We start from the raw sequence: 21,081 nt of genomic DNA, 5'->3' as shown, positions 1-21,081 counted from the left end.
GATAACATTTGATTCTAAATTTTACTTACTTAGTATAGTGCCACCAAACCTGCCTTTAAAATTCCAGGACGTTTTCAAATATGCTACAACTGCAGCCAGAATAGTTCTGGCAAGAACCTGGAAACAAACTCATATACCCGAAACAGAAGACTGGAAAGAAAACTGTTGGAATATGCCAGTATGGCTAAGATGACTTTCGAGTTAAATTTCGAGTTAAATTTAAAGTTTAGTGAATCTACAGAGCAATTTGATGATAAGTGGGCGTCATTCTATACTTATATGAATTGCAACTAATTGAACGAAGTACGCTGGCTTAACCTTTCATAATAGGCTAAGTTTTATTTTATATGTTTTAACTAACTGTTAAGTAAATTCCGGATTTTCACATAATAGAACATTAATATGACACAAGTAGAATAACTGAATGATATTTTGCAATTATTTTTAATGCAGAAAATGTTTTATAATATATCGCAAATGACCAATAATTTTTTGTTGTTTACAACTGAGTTTATTTTATAATGTTGAATTGTTTTTATAAATACGTTTTACCCCTCCCTTTTTTTTCCTGTACCCCTCCAATTATATAAATAAAAATCTTATTAAAAAAAAAAGTACTGACTCCTTTGTCCCAAAAGTATACTCTATCATCAACATTCTTGCAGAGATTTTGTTAGCTACCTTTCCTGATTTTGATGTTTTCCCCATCTTCTCTCAGTCGACTACCTTTTGTGTTTCTCAGTCCTATGTTGAGCTCAAGGTCTAATCTATGTTATTTGGAATGCCAAAAGCATCCAAATGATTCTCCTGTCTTCGTGCCTAGGTTTACACAATGCAGCCTTTTTTTTTGTTCTTTTTGGAAAGACTACAATGTGTCTGTTTTTTTGACCCGGGGCAGCAACAAAACAAATGAGCACATCTCTTTTAATTATGGATTTCCCCCATCTTCAATGAAAGCAGAAACATCCAACACATTCTGATGTGATCCCCAGCAGGCCAGGTCTCCCTCCCTGAAGCATGTTCATTTGGTGCACTTGGCACAGCATCCTTTTACCATGGACTTTTAGCAGTCTGCTTACTTGGCAACACTGTTAGAAAACTTTCTGTTCACAAGAGGGAATCATTAAAAGAAAATGCTTCATGAGGATGAACAACAGAGGAAACGTTTTAGGTTATGAGAAATCATTTTTCTAAGTTATGTAATCACTGCAGAATGTGTATGAACCTTATCTGCATGCTAAGAATGGCTGGGAGGAAATGCCTTTTACAATTGTCTAATACCCAGAATCCCACAATGTTGTGTTCAGCAACAAGAACAAGAACGACAACAATACAAGTGTGGCAATAAAGAAATGAGTGTTAGCCATTTTAATACAATTTCCTTCCACGTGAGTTAGACCCAAACCCAAACCCATTCTTTAGAAGTGACTAATTCCTTGTTAATATCTTTCTTTTCACATGATGATTTGTTCCATTTTCAGTTTTTTTTTCTCACTTCTGTTTGAGGATCTGGATGGTCTTGCTGTTCTTGGATCGTTTCTCTCAACTTTCTATATAAGTGTTTTTTGACAGCTGCATCTCTCTTTTTTCCCCTTCTTCCCAGAAATGACATCTCCTCTACAGCCCAGGGAATGCAAACTGACTAGAACAGATAAAGAGAGTTATGGATTTTGCCTGCGCCTTGAGAAACACCAAAATGGTCACCTAATTAGAAATGTGATACAAGGCAGCCCAGCTGAAAAGGCTGGCCTGAAAGATGGAGACAGAGTCCTGAGGGTCAATGGGCTATTTGTAGACAAGGAAGATCATGGACAGGTATGACACCATTTAGCTCAGGATACTTCATTCTGCTAAATTTATGTTTTCCTTTATTACAGCCCAATCCTAATGGGAGAGAAGGGGTTTGGAGCCGCCATGTCCCCAGCGCCAGCATTAGTGTCACTTGCGCCAGCTAAAGAGGCACCAACGCCAGCGCTGGGGCACTTATGTTGGCTCTGCTGAGCCACACGGCAGCATCAGGCACCAGCACAGCCTTGCCGGCACTGTTTCCCCAGCGCAGAGGCTTCCGCCGGTGTCAAAGAGGGTGTTTTCGGGGATGGAACTGATGTTAGTGAGCTCCCAAAGCCCTTTTCGGCTTGGGAATGTCCCTTTTGCAGGCACCGAGTTACATCTGTATAACGGCAGGCGTAGCCCCATGGAACTCTATGGAGAGTTGTATGGGGGTTTCTTGGAAGAGGCATTTTCAGCTTGCTGTGCTTGGCAGCAAGCTACTCAGGAGGTGGCGTGGATGCACTCCCCCTGGCCCAGGCTAAGCGCACGCACACACACCCAGTTAGGATTGTGTTCTTACATTCAGATCCTAGTTGTTTTAGACCATTTATGTCCTGTCATTCCCAAAGGTTTCCAGTGGCTTACCTCACCTTAAAATCATAATAAAACAACTGTAATGACCCATGATCACCACAACTATTCAAAGCAACAGCAATAAAAGAATCCAATAATTACTTAGCCAAAACCTTCCAGTAATTCTTAATGCCTGAAGAGTTTCAGCCACCGCCGCTTAAAACCAGGAGGGTTTTCATTCCACAGTCCCGAGGTCACTACTAAACAGACCTATCTATCTCATCCTTCCTACAAGGAAGGAACTCAAGGGGGCCTTCCCCATATCCTCACATACGAGATACCTTGACACTGAAATAATATAACTGGCCTAAGGTCTCTAACGTTGTAATCTGTCAGCCTGAGGAGAGGGATTTGGGGAGGGGAGAGACTTGGGGATTTGGGGAGGGGAGGGACTTCAATGCCATAGAGTCCAATTGCCAAAGCAGCCATTTTCTCCAGGTGAACTGATCTCTATCTGCTGGAGATCAGTTGTAATAGCTCCACCCCAAAAATCACCCGCCAGTGGCGAAGAGGGACCTGGCAACCCTATCTGAACTGGTGGGCATGCTTATAGGGAGTAAAGCACTCTCTAAGGTACACCAGCCTCCCTGAGAGCAGTGACATTTACTCCCTTGTGACATACACTGGACTGTGGCCTTGAGCACTCTATACTACCTAATAACCTACCGTTCCTGGTACAGAAGTGACTGCTAAACCAGTTTGTGCTTGTGGTATATATTTGCTACACTAGACTTCCCCTGCAATGATTTTAAACAAATCCTCTTTTTAAGAGAGGTAAAATTGAGGAACTACAGCTCTAACCAGCTTTGATCCCACAGGGGATTTCCATCCATGGAGCAGGACTTCCCTGCCTCCCCCTGTGACCCAAAATCCCTCCCATACTGGTTGGGGGGGGGGGAGCATCAGCAACCAACTTGTTGTGAGACATAAAATAGAAAAACTGGAAATGTTCCTGATCTTTGATCTTGACACTTAACCTCACGTTCCGTCCATTACAGGTTGCTGACTTGGTTAAGAAAAATATGAATTCTGTAGTATTCCTCGTCTTGGATGAAAAATCTTATGAAAAAGCACAAAAGGAAAAAATTGTTTTGGAAGAGCTGGGTCAGAAGTCAGAAGCCCAGCATCCGCTAGGACATCTCCCACCTGCGACGAACAGAGAGCCTGCCCCAGTTCCACAGCCCCGACTCTGCTACCTGACAAAGGAAGGGAAAACTAGCTATGGCTTCTCCTTGAAGACTACTGCAGGTGAGACCAATGAAGGCAGGTGTATATATAGTACAGTTTAGAGTACAGGAAAAGTCTGTCAGCCGTTCTGCAAAAAGTATATTTATTTATTTATCAAGTGCATACACTGCTCCTCCCAAGGATTAATTGAGGCAGCTCACAAAGTAAAAACAAAACACAATATTATAAAAACTACCATCATAAAATTATTAATATTAAAATAAGCCATAAAAACATGAAGCAGCCTAAAATGGAACTCCAAAAAACAGCCCTGAGGCCAGAAGTGGACCATAAAAAAAAGCTTTAATGTATGGATGAGTACGCAAATGTATGGATGAGTTCTGGGTGAATACACAAAAAATGCTTTGGCATTATGCCCAAAGGACCGTAAAGTAAATACCAGACAAGCATCAGTGGAAATGGCATTCTAAAAGAGAATAGTAGAATCATAGAGTTGGAAGGGGCCATATGGGCCATCAAGTCCAACCCCCTCCTCAATGCAAGGTCAGCCTAGAGCATCCCCAACAAGTGTTTGTCCCACCACTGCTTAAAGACTGCCAGCGAGGGTGTTCCTGGGGATGGAGCTGATATTAGTGAGTTCCCTAAGCCCTTTTTGGCTTGGAAACGTACCTTTTTGGAGGGATGAACAACTTTTACTGCAAAAAAATATATTCTACTTTTCTGTCCATAATCTCAACCCATTATTGCTGGTCCTATCCTCTGCTGCCAACAGGAACAGTTCTAGCCCTCCAAATACTTAAAGAGAGCAATCATGTCTCCCTCTCTTCTCTTATCCAGACTAAACATTCCCAACTCCCTCAGCCTTTCGAAGAAGAGTTGGTTTTTATATGCTGAGTTTCTGTACCTTTTAAGGAGAAACAAACCAGCTTAAAATCTCCTTCCCTTCCCCACAATAGACACCTTGTGAGGTAGGTGGGGCTGAGAGAGTTCAGAGAGAACTGTGACTAGCCCAAGGTCACCCAGCTTTCATGTGCAGGAGAGGGGAAAGCAACCCGGTTCACTAGATTAGAATCTGCCACTCACATGGAGGAATGGGGAATTAAACCTGGCTCTCCAGAATAGAATCCACCGCTCCTAGCCAGAACTCCACGCTGGCTCTCATAGGACTTAGTTTCCAGGCCCCTGATCATCCTCGTCACTCTCCTCTGCACCCACTCCATTTTATCCACATCCTTTTTGAAGTAAGGCATCCAAAACTGCACACAGTACTCCAGATGTGGCCTGTCCAATGCGGGCAGGCATCATCACTGGGAAAAAAATCTGGTTGCCACCCACCTTATCTCTGCAGGCAGAGGCCCAGAAAGAAGGAATGCAATTTTAAGTGGTAGGCTGAACATTACAGGAGGACGAGGCCCTTTAAGTGCCCTGACTCCAAGCTGTTGAAAGGTAAGAATTGGCAGCCTGAATTATTTCTAGAAACAAATGGGCAGCTAGTTAAGGCCTTTCAGCACAGGATACCTCTGTATCCAGCCCCTGACAATAATCTGGCTGTGGCATTTTGGACCGATTGGAGTTTCCAAACGGGTTTCAAAAGCAACCCTACAGAAAGTGTATTACAGTCATTTAGCCTAAAATTGTTTAATGTAAATTGAAATTGTTCAAGACTTTCTATTCCTTGGCTCCACCGTCAACCAAAAGGGAGACTGCAGCCAAGAAATCAGAAGGAGACTGAGACTGGGAAGGGCAGCCATGAAGGAGCTAGAAAAGATTTTGAAGTGTAAGGATGTGTCACTGTTGGCCACCAAGATTAGGTTAATTCATGCCATCGTATTTCCTATTACTATGTATGGGTGTGAAAGTTGGACAGTGAAGAAAGCTGATAGGAAGAAAATAGATTCCTTTGAAATGTGGTGTTGGAGGAGAGTGTTATGGATACTGTGGACTGCCAAAAAAACAAATCAGTGGGTTATAGATCAAATCAAGCCTGAACTGACCCTAGAAGATAAAATGACTAAACTGAGGCTATCATATTTTGGTCACATCATGAGACGACAAGAGTCACTGGAAAAGGCAGTCATGCTAGGAAAAGTTGAGGGCAGCAGGAAAAGAGGAAGACCCAACAAGAGATGGACTGACTCAATAAAGGAAGCCACAGCCCTCAATTTGCAAGATCTGAGCAAGGCTGTCAAAGATAGGACATTTTGGAGGGTCACCATGAGTCGGAAGCAACTTGATGGCACTTAACACACACACAGCCTAGATGAGATCAGAGCATGGCTAGATCATGGTTCACAAGGAATAGCCATAACTGACATATCAGCCAAAGTTGACAAAAGGGACTTGGAGCCAAGGGAGAGATCTCAGCTTCTAACTGTTGACCAGGCCCTCTCAGCACCCCCAAAGCTGTGGACTTGCTTCTTCAGGAAGAATGCAGTATTTTCCAGGACAGGCTAACCACACACACACAGAGACACGCACAATGCACATAGGCTTCAGAATCAATATGGTTGTTCAGCTCATTTTCATCATCTGTCTTCTAAATTGATTACTGAAGATTATTATTTGGATGATGAATTTCTTCCTACAGTAATTGAAAACATTTAAAAGATCTTGGAATTAATTTGAAAATTTACTGTAGTCATAGAAACAGCACTTCAAAGTGCATGGCATATGAAGGGTATTGGTTGCAAAACTTGCAGTAGTGGCACAACTTCACCTATAGTTTCTCAGACTGATTCACAGATTTTTTTGCATCACTTGAAATATTTTCATGCAATACCTAAATGGGGAAATTGCTGGCACTGAAAAGTACAGGTGATATGAAAACTCTTGTCTGTTGTGTCTGATCTGTGATAGTTATTTCATTATGCAAGCCATCACTTGAATTGCAGCACTCCTTGTTGTACTCCTTCAGTATGGGATGTCAGACATCGTACATTTCCCTTATATCCTGCTTTTCTTCTTTCATGGAAATCAAGGCAGCATCCATACATGGCAGTTTCCCATCCAGGACTTAAGATCTAGACCATGGCCTGGGCCATGTAAAAGGTATAACTTGTGCTTGACTCTTTTAGCTTCGTGGATCAATGTGGACTCTGTGTGCTTTATAGTTGACTTATAGTTATATTGACTCCAGTGGACATGAAAGGGTTAACTCTGTTTAGGCTTGCACTGTGAATTACACGTCCTATGCACCCTGGGTAGGGATGCCTTTAAAAGCATATCTGAGAATCTGACTTGGATTCATCTGAATGTGTCTTATGACACATGAAACAAAATAGCTGTGTTTGTCAGCAAGATGATCGCTGAAGTTGCCACATATCTAGTTCTTATATATTTAGGGTTGCCAACCTCCAGGCAATAGCAAGCAGAAGATCTCCTGCTATGACAACTGATCTCCAGCTGATACAGATCAGTTCGCCTGGACAAAAGGGCCGCTTTGGCAATTGGACTCTATGGCATTGAAGTCCCTCCCCTCCCCAAACCCCGCCCTCCTCAGGCTCTGCCCCAAAAACCTCCCACCTATAGCAAAGAGGGACCTGGCAACCCTATACATATCACATGAAAGTTCCTCGCCTAATTTTTGAATATGATTATAAATAATATAGATATAAGACCTCTTTCTAGGTGTTATTATAATACTGCACGCAGCAATTGCTAGATCATTTATAAACTGTACAGGAAAGACTCTTTCTGTTTAACACAGGGAACACCTTTGGAAGCATGATAACAAACCAAATTCTAATCAACCACCAGAAGAACAAGTGCAGTTTAATAACAACTTTCTTCTTGCTGCTACTGACCAGCCACTAGCGTAAACCTCTGTAAATATCTCCTTGTGTAGTATCAGAAAAGGCATAAAGTGTGGTTGGACTACAAGGAATGAAAAACTTTTAAGTTCCCGAGGCACAGAAAAGGCATGTTATTGCTGCTGCTCAGATCACACATCTGTAGCTGTTACAACTGTTCTTTGAACCAATAAGTCTCAAGTCTATCGGGCAAGTATTATTGTCTCACCTCCAGGCCCCACAGAAAAGGCTCAACGCGAGAAGAGGTGTCTCAGTTTCTGTCTGTTCTCTCCTTTATTCCAGGTCAAAAGGGATTGTTTGTTATTGACATATCCCCACAAGGGCCAGCGGCGAAAGCTGGCGTTCAGCCGAATGACCGCCTGATTGAAATCAATGGAGAGAACGTGGAAAATGACACTCATGAAGAAGTGGTTGAGAAGGTACTTGTGAGCCCAAACATCTAGGGTTGCCAGGTCCCTCTTCGCCACCGGCGAGAGATTTTTAGGGCGGAGCCTGTGGAGGGTGGGGTTTGGAGAGGGAGGGACTTCAACGCCATGGAGCCCAATTGCCAAAGCATCCATTTTCTCCAGGTGAACTGATCTATATCGGCTGGAGATCAGTTGTAATTGCAGGAGATCCCCAGCTACTACCTGGATGTTGGCAACCCTACAAACATCTCACCCTCCATCTTTCCCTTGTTAGTTTGTTCCATCAGAAGTTCTGAGAGTACATTGGTCGCTAAGGTGGAATGAGTGACAGCCATCTATTTGTCCCCATCCTTCTCCCTTTTGAAAGGCTGTGTTGTTAAATAATCACCCATATTTGTCCAGAAGAATGGGCACTAGAATCCCAGTACCCAGATCCAGAATGACTACAGAAGGTACCAGATTAATTGAATGTATATTGTAGGACTAGGCCATGCAGCATACATTATAGAAAATGTCGGGATGTGACATCACCCCATGGGTCAAGAATGACCCGGTGTTTGCACAGGGGACCTTTACCTTTACCTTTTTAAGCCATGCAGAGTTCACCTCTTCAGTACAGGCCAATTTAAGCTTCAATACAGACTTGTTTAAGCCTTTAAAAAGATGGATGGGACATGTTTCGTACAGAACAGATATTCTGAACACCTTTATGAGCTCTGGAACTTTGCATATAAAATGCTCTTTGGTCCTTTCCCCCTACAAGGACTGACCGAAGTACTGTCTGCATTTCCAGGTGAGAAGATCCGGAAGTCAAGTTGTATTTCTGTTGTCAAATAAAGAAACAGACTGCTATTACAACAGACAGAACCTGCCGCTGAAGAGAGAAATGGCCAGTTTGAAATTTTTACCTCATAAACCCCGGACCATTGAGCTCACAAAAGGAAATAATGGCTATGGATTCTGTCTGAGAATTGAACAAAATAGGAAAGGTAAGAATCAGGACATCAGATCACACACTGCTCTTCTGGCTTGCAGCATCAGTAGTACACTCTCAGCCCTCCATATTAATCAGTGGGCATCATCTACCAAGCAGCCGAAATTCATGGAAGGTGTATAAGAGTATTTTTCTCTCAAATCTGCCTGCCTTACTATTAGAGAAGGCCCAAGACACTCTGGAGACTGAGGCAAAAAATCTTAATGACACCTTTAATCCCCAGAGTCATTAAAATATAATAAACTAGATTGGGGAAAAAATTGCAGTGCCTTGAATGGCATTGTACAATCTGCCACCCATAATGGGCCTCCTCGCCCTGCCTCATGGCAGGGCTAGTCCTGCTTACTATTTTATGCAAGGCCAGCATGCCAGTCATAATTTGATTTTAATCTCATCTGAGGGGACCTGTTCTTCTTTTCCATCCTCTAGAAGCCTAGCTCCCAGCAACTCAATGGCACAAGTTCAGAGGTCTGTTGGAAGTGAGGATCGGGCAAGGGAGGGAGGGTACATTTTGTTAATGTTCTGATACTGCTCTTTTGGAAGTGTTCCAAAAGATTACTCTATAACTATGTGGATAATTATTGCATTTTCTCCTAAACCCTTTAAAAATTAAGTAAAACAATGGGTTTAATTTCTCATCCTTCCCCTCCCATCCATCTCTCCAAAAGCAGCAGACCTAGCTATAAATATAAGAGTTGCACCTAGACCAGCTTTGTACAAATATTGGGAAGATAACAAATAGCTTCCAAGGATTGTTGTGTAAACTTTGGGACGTTGATTTTATCTAAGTTGATGCATTATATAAAACCAAGAGAAAGGTGAATGAACAAAGAATTTTTGTACAAAATTGGTCTCCACTTATGCAGTATTGGAACTCGAGCTATAACACAACTTGTTAAGGCTGTAGATCAGGGGTCCTCAAACTTTTTAAACAGGGGGCCAGTTCACTGTCCCTCAAACACTGTTGGGGGCCGGACTGTTGCGGAGGAGGAGGCGGCGGCACAAGGGGGCTCTCCGGAAAAGCATCCTCCTTACAAGCCCGGTCCTTCCCCCTGTAGTGGTTAAGAGTGGCGGTTTGGAGCGGGGACTCTAGAGAACCGGGTTTGATTCCCCACTCCTCCACGTGAGAAGCGGAGGCTAATCTGGTGAACCTGGTTGGTTTCCCCACCCCTACTCACGAAGCCAGCTGGCTGACCTTGGGCAAGTTACAGCTCTGTTAGCGCTCTCTCAGCCCCACCTGCCTCACAGGGAGTCTGTTGTGGGAGGCTATGGGAAGGGGATTGTAAGGCAATTTGAGTCTCCCTTTAGTGGTAGAGAAAGTTGGCATGTAAAAACCAAGGCCATTTATTCATGGAAGGGTTTGCCTTGGATTTGCCGCTCTCCAGATGCACATTTTCCCCATCCGAATTCTCCAAACTCTCCCCTGGGATGGGGTGGGGAATTTACTTTTGAGTTCTGAGAGTTCGGACGGGGAAAATGTGCATCTGGAGAGCGGCAAATCCAAGGCAAAACCTCCTGTGCATAAATGGCCACAAGTCTTTTTCTTCTCCCTGGAGATATGCCCAGCCCTCCCCCCCCAAGAGGCCCCTACAATTACCTCCAGGCCACAAGGATACCCCCAGGAGGAGAGAGAGCCCCGAGCCGTGAGAACGCTGCCAACTGTTGCCAAAACAGGAACGCCAGGACAGGAAGGGGGCGACTCGCGCACCCAGGAAAGGAGGTTTTGGGCCTGGGAGGGAGAGGGGGAAGAGGGCGACCGGGCGGCACGCGAAGCAGCAAGATGCCTTGTGTGCCCAGGAAAGGGGTTTGGGGCTGGAGAGGGAGCAGGGAAGGGGGCGACTGGGGCGGGAGGGAGGCTTCCAGTTGTGCGTACACAGCCAGGAAGCCCAGAAAAGCTCTGGGGAGGGGGGCAAGGGGGGACTGGCTTCCTTGGTCCCCGGGCCGGACAAAAGCCCTCCGGGGGCCGGATCCGGCCCTCGGGCCTTAGTTTGAGGACCCCTGCTGTAGATGTTTAGCTTATATGAATTCTTTTTAATAAAAAGATTCACGAATAAAAAGACTAGACACACTCATGGATGATATAAATTCTAGCAACAGATGTAAGACATAGTTAAATGGAATGTTCATGATCAAAGATGTTATAACAGACAACGGGAGACAGCTGTTGAGTTCATGGCAAAGTTTTTCAGTTCCCAGAAGTATCTGGCTGATCACTGTCATCTCGTTCTCATCGACCCAGGGATCTTCTTGTGTTTTTACAAAAAGAAGTATTATTTTTCCAAGAGCACATAAGTGTGCGTGATAGGTAGGATTTGGATTTGAGAGAGCTGAATTCAAATACACTTCTCACTTTTCCAAGGAAACGGTTGTTCTGCTTTGGGGGAGAAGGTTCTTGCGACAGTGAATGATTTATTAGATTTTCTTTATCGAAACATTGTATTGTTTTAATCAATGTATAAGCCACCTAAGAAATGTTGAGAGTCCAAGATATAAATATTTAAATAAATAGAATTTATTTTCATGCTATCCAATTAGAGCTCAGTCACGGTGAAGAGTTCCTCTCACATTACAGGTGTTCAATTGGCTTAGCAAGTCTATAAAACTGGGCATCTCTAATGAGAGCTGTTGTGAACAGTCACTGTGCTCATTATCTGCTATGCTCATAGTCCTGTATGTATCTTGCACTTCTTAGCCTTGTGATGTCATCCTTTCTCTGTATGCATACATACATGTAATACATACATACTTGTCCAGAAACGTGCAGTGTGTCCTAAACTAGAAGATACATATAAAATCGGCCAACGGGAGAGACCACCTTTGAAAAATAAGTAAAATAATTAAACCTATTATTTTACTTATTTTTAAAAGGTGGTCTCTTCAGTTGGCCAATTTCTCATCTCATCTCCAACAAGGTGCAGACCAGGTTATAAACTTAATAGTTACAGATGCACCGGTTTTGCCCAAACACTGAAAAGATAATAAAGAGCTGTGGCCTGAAGCCCACAAAAGCTTACGCCACAGTAAGCCTGTTAGTTTTTAAAGTGTCACAGAACTATTTATTTATTTATTTAGCTACAAGCGGGATATCCGAAGGCTTTGTGGGGGGCATCTAATTTCCCACTCCCCCTCTATTTCCTCCTTCCCTTCCCTGAATGCCTGCAAAACCTTTCCTCTCTGTTTCCTTCTTTCTTCCCCATGCACCAGCCAACCTACCTGTATCTCCCTCTTCCCTCCCCCCCACAGGAGTGTCTGTCTGGGAAACCATAGCCTAGTTGGGCAGTGCCATCTGGCAGGCCAGGTCCAGTTGGGTAGTGAGTAACCTACAAGACTTTGTACAGGGGGACCCAATTTTCCCCCTGTATCCCCCTCCCCACTCAATTTCCTCATTCTGACCTCCTGGCAAAACCAATAACCTTACTTTTCCCTGCTTCCTTCCCTCCTCCCCACCCACCTTTTACCTGTCCCTCATCTTCAGCTATATTATTTGCTTCATTTATACACCACCTTTGTCCACAATAGGGTCCCAAAGCAGCTGACCTCATTCGCTTCTCTGCCATTAGATCCTCACAACCCTGTGAGGTCAGTTAAGCTAAGAATGCATAACTGGCCCAAGGTCACCCATGTCAAGTGGGGATTCAAACCTGGGTCTCTCAGATCCTAGTCTGAAACTCTAACCACTAAGCCACATTAACTATCATAGGGTGACTGCCAGTGAAGAGTAGTAAGCAGCCAGTTCTGGGTGAGCCATGTGTCACATGGTAGCAAGTCACCCAGTGCTTGCTGTTGGGCTGGCCCTGGCCCTAATGAGTCCTCCCTTAAAGGCCGAAACAGCCCTGTGAAAGGCCCCCTCCCCTGCTTTTTACTGACAGAAACCAAGGCTTGAAGACTGGCAATACAACTGTAGTTGTCTAGCGATAGCCCTTTAGGGCATTCATTTCTTCAAAGCTACCAGTGCTACTTCTATTATTTGGGGGGCTTAACCCCTTAATGGAAGGCAGCATGGTATAGCTTAATATGTCAGATCTCAGAAGCGAAGCTGGGTCAGTACTTGGAAGGGAGATCACCAAGGAAGGCTCTGCAGATGAAGGCAATGGCAAACCACCTCGGCTTCTCATTTGCCTTGAAAGCCCTTTGCTGGGGTCACCATAAGTCAGCTGTGATTTGAAGGCACTTTACACAGACACACACAGACAACCCCTCAATGCATTTTTTCCTGCAACCAGGGATGATTTTCAGATTTGTAGCAAGCTCTGTCTTGTCTGTTCATGGCTCCAATCCCCAGGTTTAAGTATCCCCAGATTCGGCTATGTTGAGAATTAGATATATTGCCGCCCATTGCCTTCATTCGTGAAATGTACACCAGTCACAAAATCAAGCTGTTCCTCAGGCAGGATTTTCATTAAATCAAAATAATCTCAAAGTAATAAAACCACCAGTGAAATACTTAGAGCAGTCTTGTTATCGGGCTTTTCTTTTTTCCGAGGACAGGTCACTTAATTAAGAACATTGATTCTGGCAGCCCTGCAGCTAAAGCAGATCTCAAGGAAAATGATATTCTTGTGGCTGTGAATGGAGAGCTGGTTGAAACACTGGACCACAACTCTGTGGTGGAGAAGATCAAGGAGTCGGGTGAAAAAATTACACTGCTAGTGATGGACGAAGAGACCAACATCATGTACAAAATGGTAACAAAAATAGATGGTGTGCAAAAAGGAATAATTTGGAAAATCAAGTAGTGAGCAGTGAAATAGTACAAGTGCAGATACTGGCAATGCACATTGAGTTAGCATTCTGAGAATACCACTTTTTGCTTTGTAATAAGCAAGTTTCTAGCCGTTACAAATGCCCAGATCAGCTTGAAAGAGTGTGGGTAATGCTTTTTTGGATGTTTTTTTTTTTTAATTAACATTATCTCATTAATTTTTGTGCCACTTGCTTACAAATGGCACGCAAGAAACTACGAAGTTAAGACCTCTGCAAAGTGTACACAAAATAACCATACATAAATATATATGTACATAGATTCATGTGACAAACACAAAGATCCAAAAGTGTATAACAAATATCACAACAATACGTCCCATCAAAACTTCAAAAAGGTAATCAATGGATAAATAATAACAATGTTGTATGTAGTATGTGAGAGTATCAAAAATACCACTTCAATAGACATTTTAAGGTTACATAAATGAAAGTTGCACAAGACAAGCTCCCGGGTACTACGCGTTTTGAAAAGTGTTCTTCTTCAGTTTGTTTTAAACCTCCCCATTAATTAGAGTCAAGATAAATGGTTCATGCATTGCCACGTAAATCTTGACGAAGAATTAATCAAAAGCATTAGCCATTGTAGTAATGCAAAGAGAGATAACAATGACCCATCTGAGCAGATAATTCTTTTTCTCAAACCAATTGCCTCCAATGTGTAAAATGGTCAGGCACGTAACATAAAATGATCTACAAATGGCATAAATAATAAGGAACACCAGGAACAAAAATGGATGGGACAAAATGGTTCACATAAACATATGAAAACAAAAAGAAATGAGAAAAGAACACATGTGTAGATCTCTAAGGTAGATGTGATAGTTCCATAGCTTTAAATATCTGATCTATAAAACATGGGGGAGGGTCTGAAGTCAAGATTAGGAGGGTGATGCTGAAGCCTTCCACCATTTGCCATTTTCTCCCACAGTCTTTCATTTCAAGTCGTCTTTGCAGGACGATTTCAGGTTGAAGATAAGCAACTGCAGAGCGAATACTTCTTTGGTGACTAAGACCAACCCAATACCCCACTTCAGAGTTGTGCAGCACAACCCATGTTTCATAATTCTGCTCGGACATCATTTCACTCTAAATGTCACCAGTATCTTTCCTTAGAATGTGCTTTTCTTAAGAATAAATTACACATTATGTGGGAGATTCAGGATCAGCTCTCCCAACACTTTGTAGTACCGGGGTGGGGGTGGGGACTCTTACCCTCCCCCTGTCCATATTGTTTCCCAGTAGAAATCACATTCTAGAGCTGCTGGTGTTCCCCCAACCACAGCTACAAGAAACTGCTCTTCTAGAAACAGTCCATGTAGAAATGGCTTCATCCAAACCAGGGGCCTCTGTGGTGTTTCGTTTGGTTTTTTAATATTAAAGCATAAAAAGATCTCCCAAGTCATCTGCAGTCTGGCACAGCACATTAAACAAATGGAACGGAATAATTACAGTGTAATACATACAGGCTTATAAATTAGCAAAGTGCAAGTGTTACATGCGTGAACTCAGGAGAAAAAAAAACCAGGAACCCAGGGTAAATAGCAATAGGATTCTAGAAGTAAAACGTTGTCATCCTTCAAGAACTGGAGGCTGAGAACTTAACCAGGGCAGGTTGTTCTGCTCTGCAGTGGGCTCTTGCCATTTTCAGAGCCTGTTCGTGTTTGTTTGTGAAGCGCAGACAAAATGATCTGTGCTTCGGAGAAACTGCAGGCTGCATAGCTGACACATCTGCAACATTGGCTGTCGCTGTACCCTACAACATTCGTGAAAGGTTTCTGCCATGATGTTTGACAGAGCTGTCCGTTTGGAAAGTTCACTCCTAGTAAAAAGTATCTTTGCTTTTGGTTCCTCAGGCTCAAATTGCTCCGTGCCTCTCCTGTCACAAAACCACAGTGGCATCTCTAAGGGAAGCAGAAGTGCTGGCATGCCGTACTGAGCAGGAGAGACAGCAGCTCAGACTCTGCAACCTGGTTAAAGGTCCCAGTGGATTTGGTTTTCATCTGAACGCTATCAAGGATTTGCCTGGCCAGTTCATCAAGCAGGTATTAAGCTCGAATCCACACACCGGGAGCAAGGGTGGAGGGGTGGGAAAGAAACAGGACACAAAAGATGTGAAGATGAGCTGGGCCAACCTTTTCATCCCTTTCTACTGTGACTATAAGTAACATTCAAGTATACAAAATACAGCACAAGTTCATACCATATACTTTTGTTCTGGCATCCGAGGCTTGGACAAGGCTGCTGCTGCATTTTGCTAAGGTTTACCGTTGTCCGAGTTGAATATGGTTCCAAAGGCGTCAGCTTCAGCCAAGCCTGCTTTGTTTTCACCGAATTTGCCGCGTGTGAATCCTGGAAACATTTTTCAGCCTTTTCTGTCCCACAGCAACGAGCGCCGTTACTCAATATTGCAAAATTGTAGGTCGAGCAATGTTGCACAACCTTGCTCCCTCCCATCATGCTGCTGATAATTTTTCACCAATGGCCATTTAAAAATGTGAACGTTCACAATTGATTTTGTTAGTTTTATGCAGTTTAAAGCCAGCTCTCAAGGCACAAATGTATATGGTGGGGGGAGAGGATTAAAAACCTATCCAAGAACAAAGACCGGATTAGATGATTAAGGACATGGCGACATATAAAAGCACACGCAGCTGGCTGAATATATTGCTGTGGTGTGAGAAAAATCAGATTAGCCCCAGAATTATCCAGTAAGTTTTGACATCTCTAGCAGTGTGTGTGTGTAAAGTGCCGTCAAGTTGCAGCCAACTTATGGCGACTCCTTATGGGGTTTTCAAGGCAAGAGACGAACAGAAGTGGTTTGCCAGTGCCTTCCTCTGCCTATCAGCCCTGGTATTCCTTGGTGGTCCCCCATCCAAATACTAACCAGGGCTGACCCTGCTTAGCTTCTGAGATCTGACGAGATCAGGCTACACCATGCTGCCTTCCGTCCCATCTCTAGCAGTAGGGCAGTCTATATACCTGCGTACAATAAGATGTTGGCTGTACTGCCTCATTGTATCTATCATGTATCTACCCTTCCTCAAAAGAGTGTTTCTTTCCCCCTTCTCCATTTTATCCTAATAATCTGTGAAGCAGTAAAAGCTGAGAGCGAAAATGACTGGCCCGAAGTCTTAGTCTGACACTACTACATCACACCGTTTCTCACTGTAGAGCTTAATGCACAGCAAAGTGTCACCATCTTGGGAAGCAATTGTATCTACTGAACACATCAGAAAATGTGAAGCGCAGACAATATCGATACAGAGTTCCACTCAATGATTCTGTTCTGCTAATTGTGAAGCCATCTGCTGGTGCAAGGAACTTTGCTCCAGTGGAAGAGGCATGTCCCACCTGAAGATGTGTCTTGTCCCAGCAAAAGACTCCTCCCATCAGAGTAAGACCCCACTGTTATCAGAACCTTTAGATTTCAGTATCTCAGCCCACATCTCGCACATCTCTGGATGTGAAAACTCAGAATTACATGCAAACTGCCACAATGGGTATGCCTGCCATAAAACTGCATGTATGTAATTTGTGACACTATAGGAGCTGCACTACAATAACATTTTAAGTTACGGGTATCACTAATGAGCTATTGAACAGCTGGAATAACCACACTTTTTTAACCTCAATTATTTAAGATAGGGAGAGAGATACTCTGGGGAGAAAATATATTCTTCATTTTTCAGAGTAATAGTTCTCAGACTGGGGGTCAGGACCTAAATTTGGGTTGCAGCTCTCTCAGAGATGCCTTGCAATGACAGGAGGGAAGAAAAGGAACAAGAGTTGGTGGGATAAGAGGCTCTGGGAGGTTCGAAGAAACTCCCAAAATGTCTGGCTCCATTATGTGCAGAATGTATTTATTTACTTAACTTATTCCCCATTATTCTCGCCAATGTTGGCCCGAAGTGGCTTCCAATTTCTCCTCTCCTCTATTTTATCTTCACAACAACCCTACGAGGTTAGTTTAGACAGCATGTCACTAGCTGATGGTTACCCAGCAAGCTGCCATGACAGAGCAGGGATTTAAACCCTTGTCTGACACTAGACCACACTGGCTGTATTACCAACCATGAAATACTGCCTGTTACTCAGTAATACCACATATTGATAAATACCACCCATAAAAATAAAATTTAAACTTATTCAGTGTTAACGGATGAGAGAACCCTGTGTTTTATCTTGGGAAGGGGAAAAGAATCATAGAGTTACTTTGCAAGGGGGCCTGAAAAGTACAGTAAGTTTAGAAGGATGTTCCACTTTATAAGGAAGTGGCTCTCAAATATTGGGGAGTTTTGGAAAATATATTCTGTTACATGGCAGTCCTTACCATTTGGTATCTTTCGGAGCAATTGCACTAAAATGTATAGCTCTATGAAAACAGGATGATGAAAATAAACTATTTTACAGTCTTGTGGTCACAAACCAAAAGACCTCACTACCCCAAACTGGCAATCCTGCCTCATTTAGAAGAGCCTTAACATATTGAATGTATTACAACATTAACTCTATTGTCTTAAGGTAAAGGTCCCCTGTGAAAGCACCGTGTCATTCCTGACCCATGGGGTGATGTCACATCCCGATGTTTACTAGGCAGACTTTGTTTACGGGGTGCTTTGCCAGTGCCTTCCCCAGTCATCTTCCCTTTACCCCCAGCAAGCTGGGTACTCATTTTACCGACCTTGGAAGGATGGAGTCAACCTTGAGCCGGCTACCTGAAACCAACTTCCGTTGGGATTGAACTCAGGTCATGAGCAGAGCTTGGACTGCAGTACTACAGCTTACCACTCTGCGCCACGGGGCTCTATTGTCTTACCCGCTGAAAAAGTCAAGTTTGTTGAAATCCAACTCTCTTTAATTTATTTTAACACAACAGTACATACCATTCATTCTTTGTTTGCAAAAGTCATATGTATGCAACCCTTGTTAATTTGAATAAGTGTACAGTAATTCAGGGGTGTGTGAACTACCCCCTACTCCATGCTGCTGTGCATTCTTGTAGGTCAAAGCAATAATACTTGGGCTGTATTTAGAAGTTATTCAAATATGAACAGCCACTATGGCAAAAAATAAAATATCCACTACTGTATGATGTTTTAAATGTAATATAACCCCCCCCCAAAAAAAACTTGTTAACTCACAAGGAAATTTGTAACCTTGTAGCTTCACAAAGGTTTCAGTAAATAAGAAACATATATATAAATACAGTAGTATGTATATGAAACACCAAAAATCAGTTGTTCAATTAAACAGCCACAACAAGACAGGCATCCGGTATAGGTCCTGTTTCAAGGAGAATTTCTTCAGTTGGTAAGTATGGTTGTTCCAACTAATAAGTTAATGTTAATAATTGCAAATAATAATTCTTCATCTTTGTTTTTTTCTTTCTTTCTTTTAGGTGCTGATGTGCTGTTTGCTGTCAATGTAGCTGCAGCAGGCTGTTGTTGCAGCTTCAATAATTTTGTTCAATATTATTTTAAAAACATAATTTTCTAAATGAACATAATTATTGAAGCTGCAACAACAGCCTGCTGAAGCTACATTGACAGCAAACAGCACATCAGCACCTAAAAGAAAGAAAGAAAAAAACAAAGATGAAGAATTATTATTTGCAATTATTAACATTAACTTATTAGTTGGAACAACCATACTTACAAACTGAAGAAATTCTCCTTGAAACAGGACCTATACCGGATGCCTGTCTTGTTGTGGTTGTTTAATTGAATAACTGTTTGATTTTTTTTGGTGTTTCATATACATACTACTGAGTGCATTCTTGTAGGGCAACATCTGTAACTAATACTATGTATGTACAGGTACAGAAGGGAGGACCAGCTGACATAGCTGGGCTGAAAGATGATGACATTTTGATTGAAGTGAATGGTGTGAACGTGGAAAACGAAGACTATGAAAACGTGGTGGCAAGAATCCGGGAGGGCGGCAACAGGCTGACGCTACTGGTGTGTGCAGAAAAGGCTCACCAGCACTGCAGGTCCGAGGATCTCTCTGCAGCTTCTATGGCAGCTCCACCCCATGGTTACAGTAACAACCCTCCTCCTTACACAGAGGTACAAGAGCCACAAAGACAGTTGTCTTCAGCACATGAGATGGTGAGTCTATCACACTGCTTATGAAAATTGAGTGGAAGCTCTAGCAATTGGAACGGATTCAATTAAAGCTACAATACTAAGTATCTTTACTTATACATAAGCCCCAATGAAATCAGTGGTACTCAATTCCAAGTTAACACAATCAGGCTGTGAGCAGTCATGCCATCAGGCCACAAGAATAATGAAAGTCAACGGAGAAGACCAAGGTATTCACTCACGCACTCAAGCAGTGCCTCAACCACTGCATTGCTAGCAGTACAATCCTATGCAGTTACTCCAGGTTAAGCCCATTGATATCAATGGGCTTACACTTCAGTAACTCCATAGAGAACTGCAATATAAAACTCAGTTAAAAGACTAGCAATATGCAGTTATTGTCCTGCACAGGCTGGGATGCTGTCAAAGAGGGGGCTTCTGAGGATGCCAACTGTTCTCGAACACTCTGTTTATTTCTCTTCTAGGCCAGCTTATCCTCCTCTTCGCTCTCAGTTGACTCAGAAGAAGAAGACACCAAATTGTGAAGATGCCACAGACCAATGTCTCCTAGTTTTGTTCCCAATGGGCGACCCGGACTTGTTCCCATTCTGAAGCAGTTATTATCGCTATATATATATAAATGCTTACTTGAAACTTATTCCCGCTAGATATTTCTATCAGTCTGATGGAGCAATAGTGTAATTAGTTTTATCGGCTTCGGTGGAGAAAGTGATTGTTGGGTTCCTGAACTGTGTTTGTTAAGTAGCACATCTGTCCACACTGACCACAATCCAGCACATCAATGCTTATGTTTAATTAAAATCATTATAAGTGTATGTCACCCTGCTTATTAGAGACAAAGAAGCCCCTCAATGGTACACGAAGCCCTTCAGTTACTACATATATCCCAAGTACATTTGCAATCAATTTTTTTAAGTGTATATTGTATTGCATCCTGTGTCTAGTGGCAAATTTTGAGGCCGTCATTTTAAAATGAATTTAAGCTTTGTTCCCTAGGATACATACCCCTCTACTGAATCTGTCCCAGTAAGCTGCAAACTGTGAGCTTCTGGCTGACATGGCCACAGTTCTTAGTTATCCTCAGGACTAATTCTACAACTTCGTTAAAGAAATAAATCAAAAATGAAAAAAAAATTAATATCCACTACCTAGTACTTGATCACAGAATGTATACAATGTTGTCTTAATTCTTTTATCAGAAAGAAGAGAGGCTTCTTAAATGAAGGGTGAACTGTATTCCAGATACAGAAGTGTATCTGTCAACTATCATGACTTTGGATTTTAATTTTTGACAATACCCTCTCTGCTTCTATTTCCCTTTCCCCACTCATAGTGGTGCAGAAAAAAACATGGTTAACATTCATAACTGGGGAATTGTGGGTAGCCAAAAATGCCAGTTGACCAAGCCT

General features: G+C 42.7%; 1 protein-coding gene across 1 annotated transcript; it reads left to right on the top strand.

The window, feature by feature from the left end:
- Nucleotides 1-1,605: 1,605 nt before the first annotated feature.
- Nucleotides 1,606-20,196, top strand: PDZK1 (PDZ domain containing 1). The gene is made up of 8 exons (XM_056858614.1): nt 1,606-1,815; nt 3,402-3,651; nt 7,683-7,819; nt 8,601-8,796; nt 13,290-13,486; nt 15,419-15,607; nt 19,382-19,675; nt 20,137-20,196. The coding sequence occupies exons 1-8, from the start codon at nt 1,606-1,608 to the stop codon at nt 20,194-20,196; spliced, it is 1,533 nt and encodes a 510-aa protein (XP_056714592.1).
- Nucleotides 20,197-21,081: the final 885 nt, after the last annotated feature.

The sequence above is a fragment of the Euleptes europaea genome, chromosome 12 (assembly GCF_029931775.1).
Source record: "Euleptes europaea isolate rEulEur1 chromosome 12, rEulEur1.hap1, whole genome shotgun sequence".
Classification (NCBI taxonomy): domain Eukaryota; kingdom Metazoa; phylum Chordata; class Lepidosauria; order Squamata; family Sphaerodactylidae; genus Euleptes; species Euleptes europaea.
Note: the sequence above shows the minus strand (reverse complement) of the source record. Positions and strands in the feature narration are given on the sequence as shown.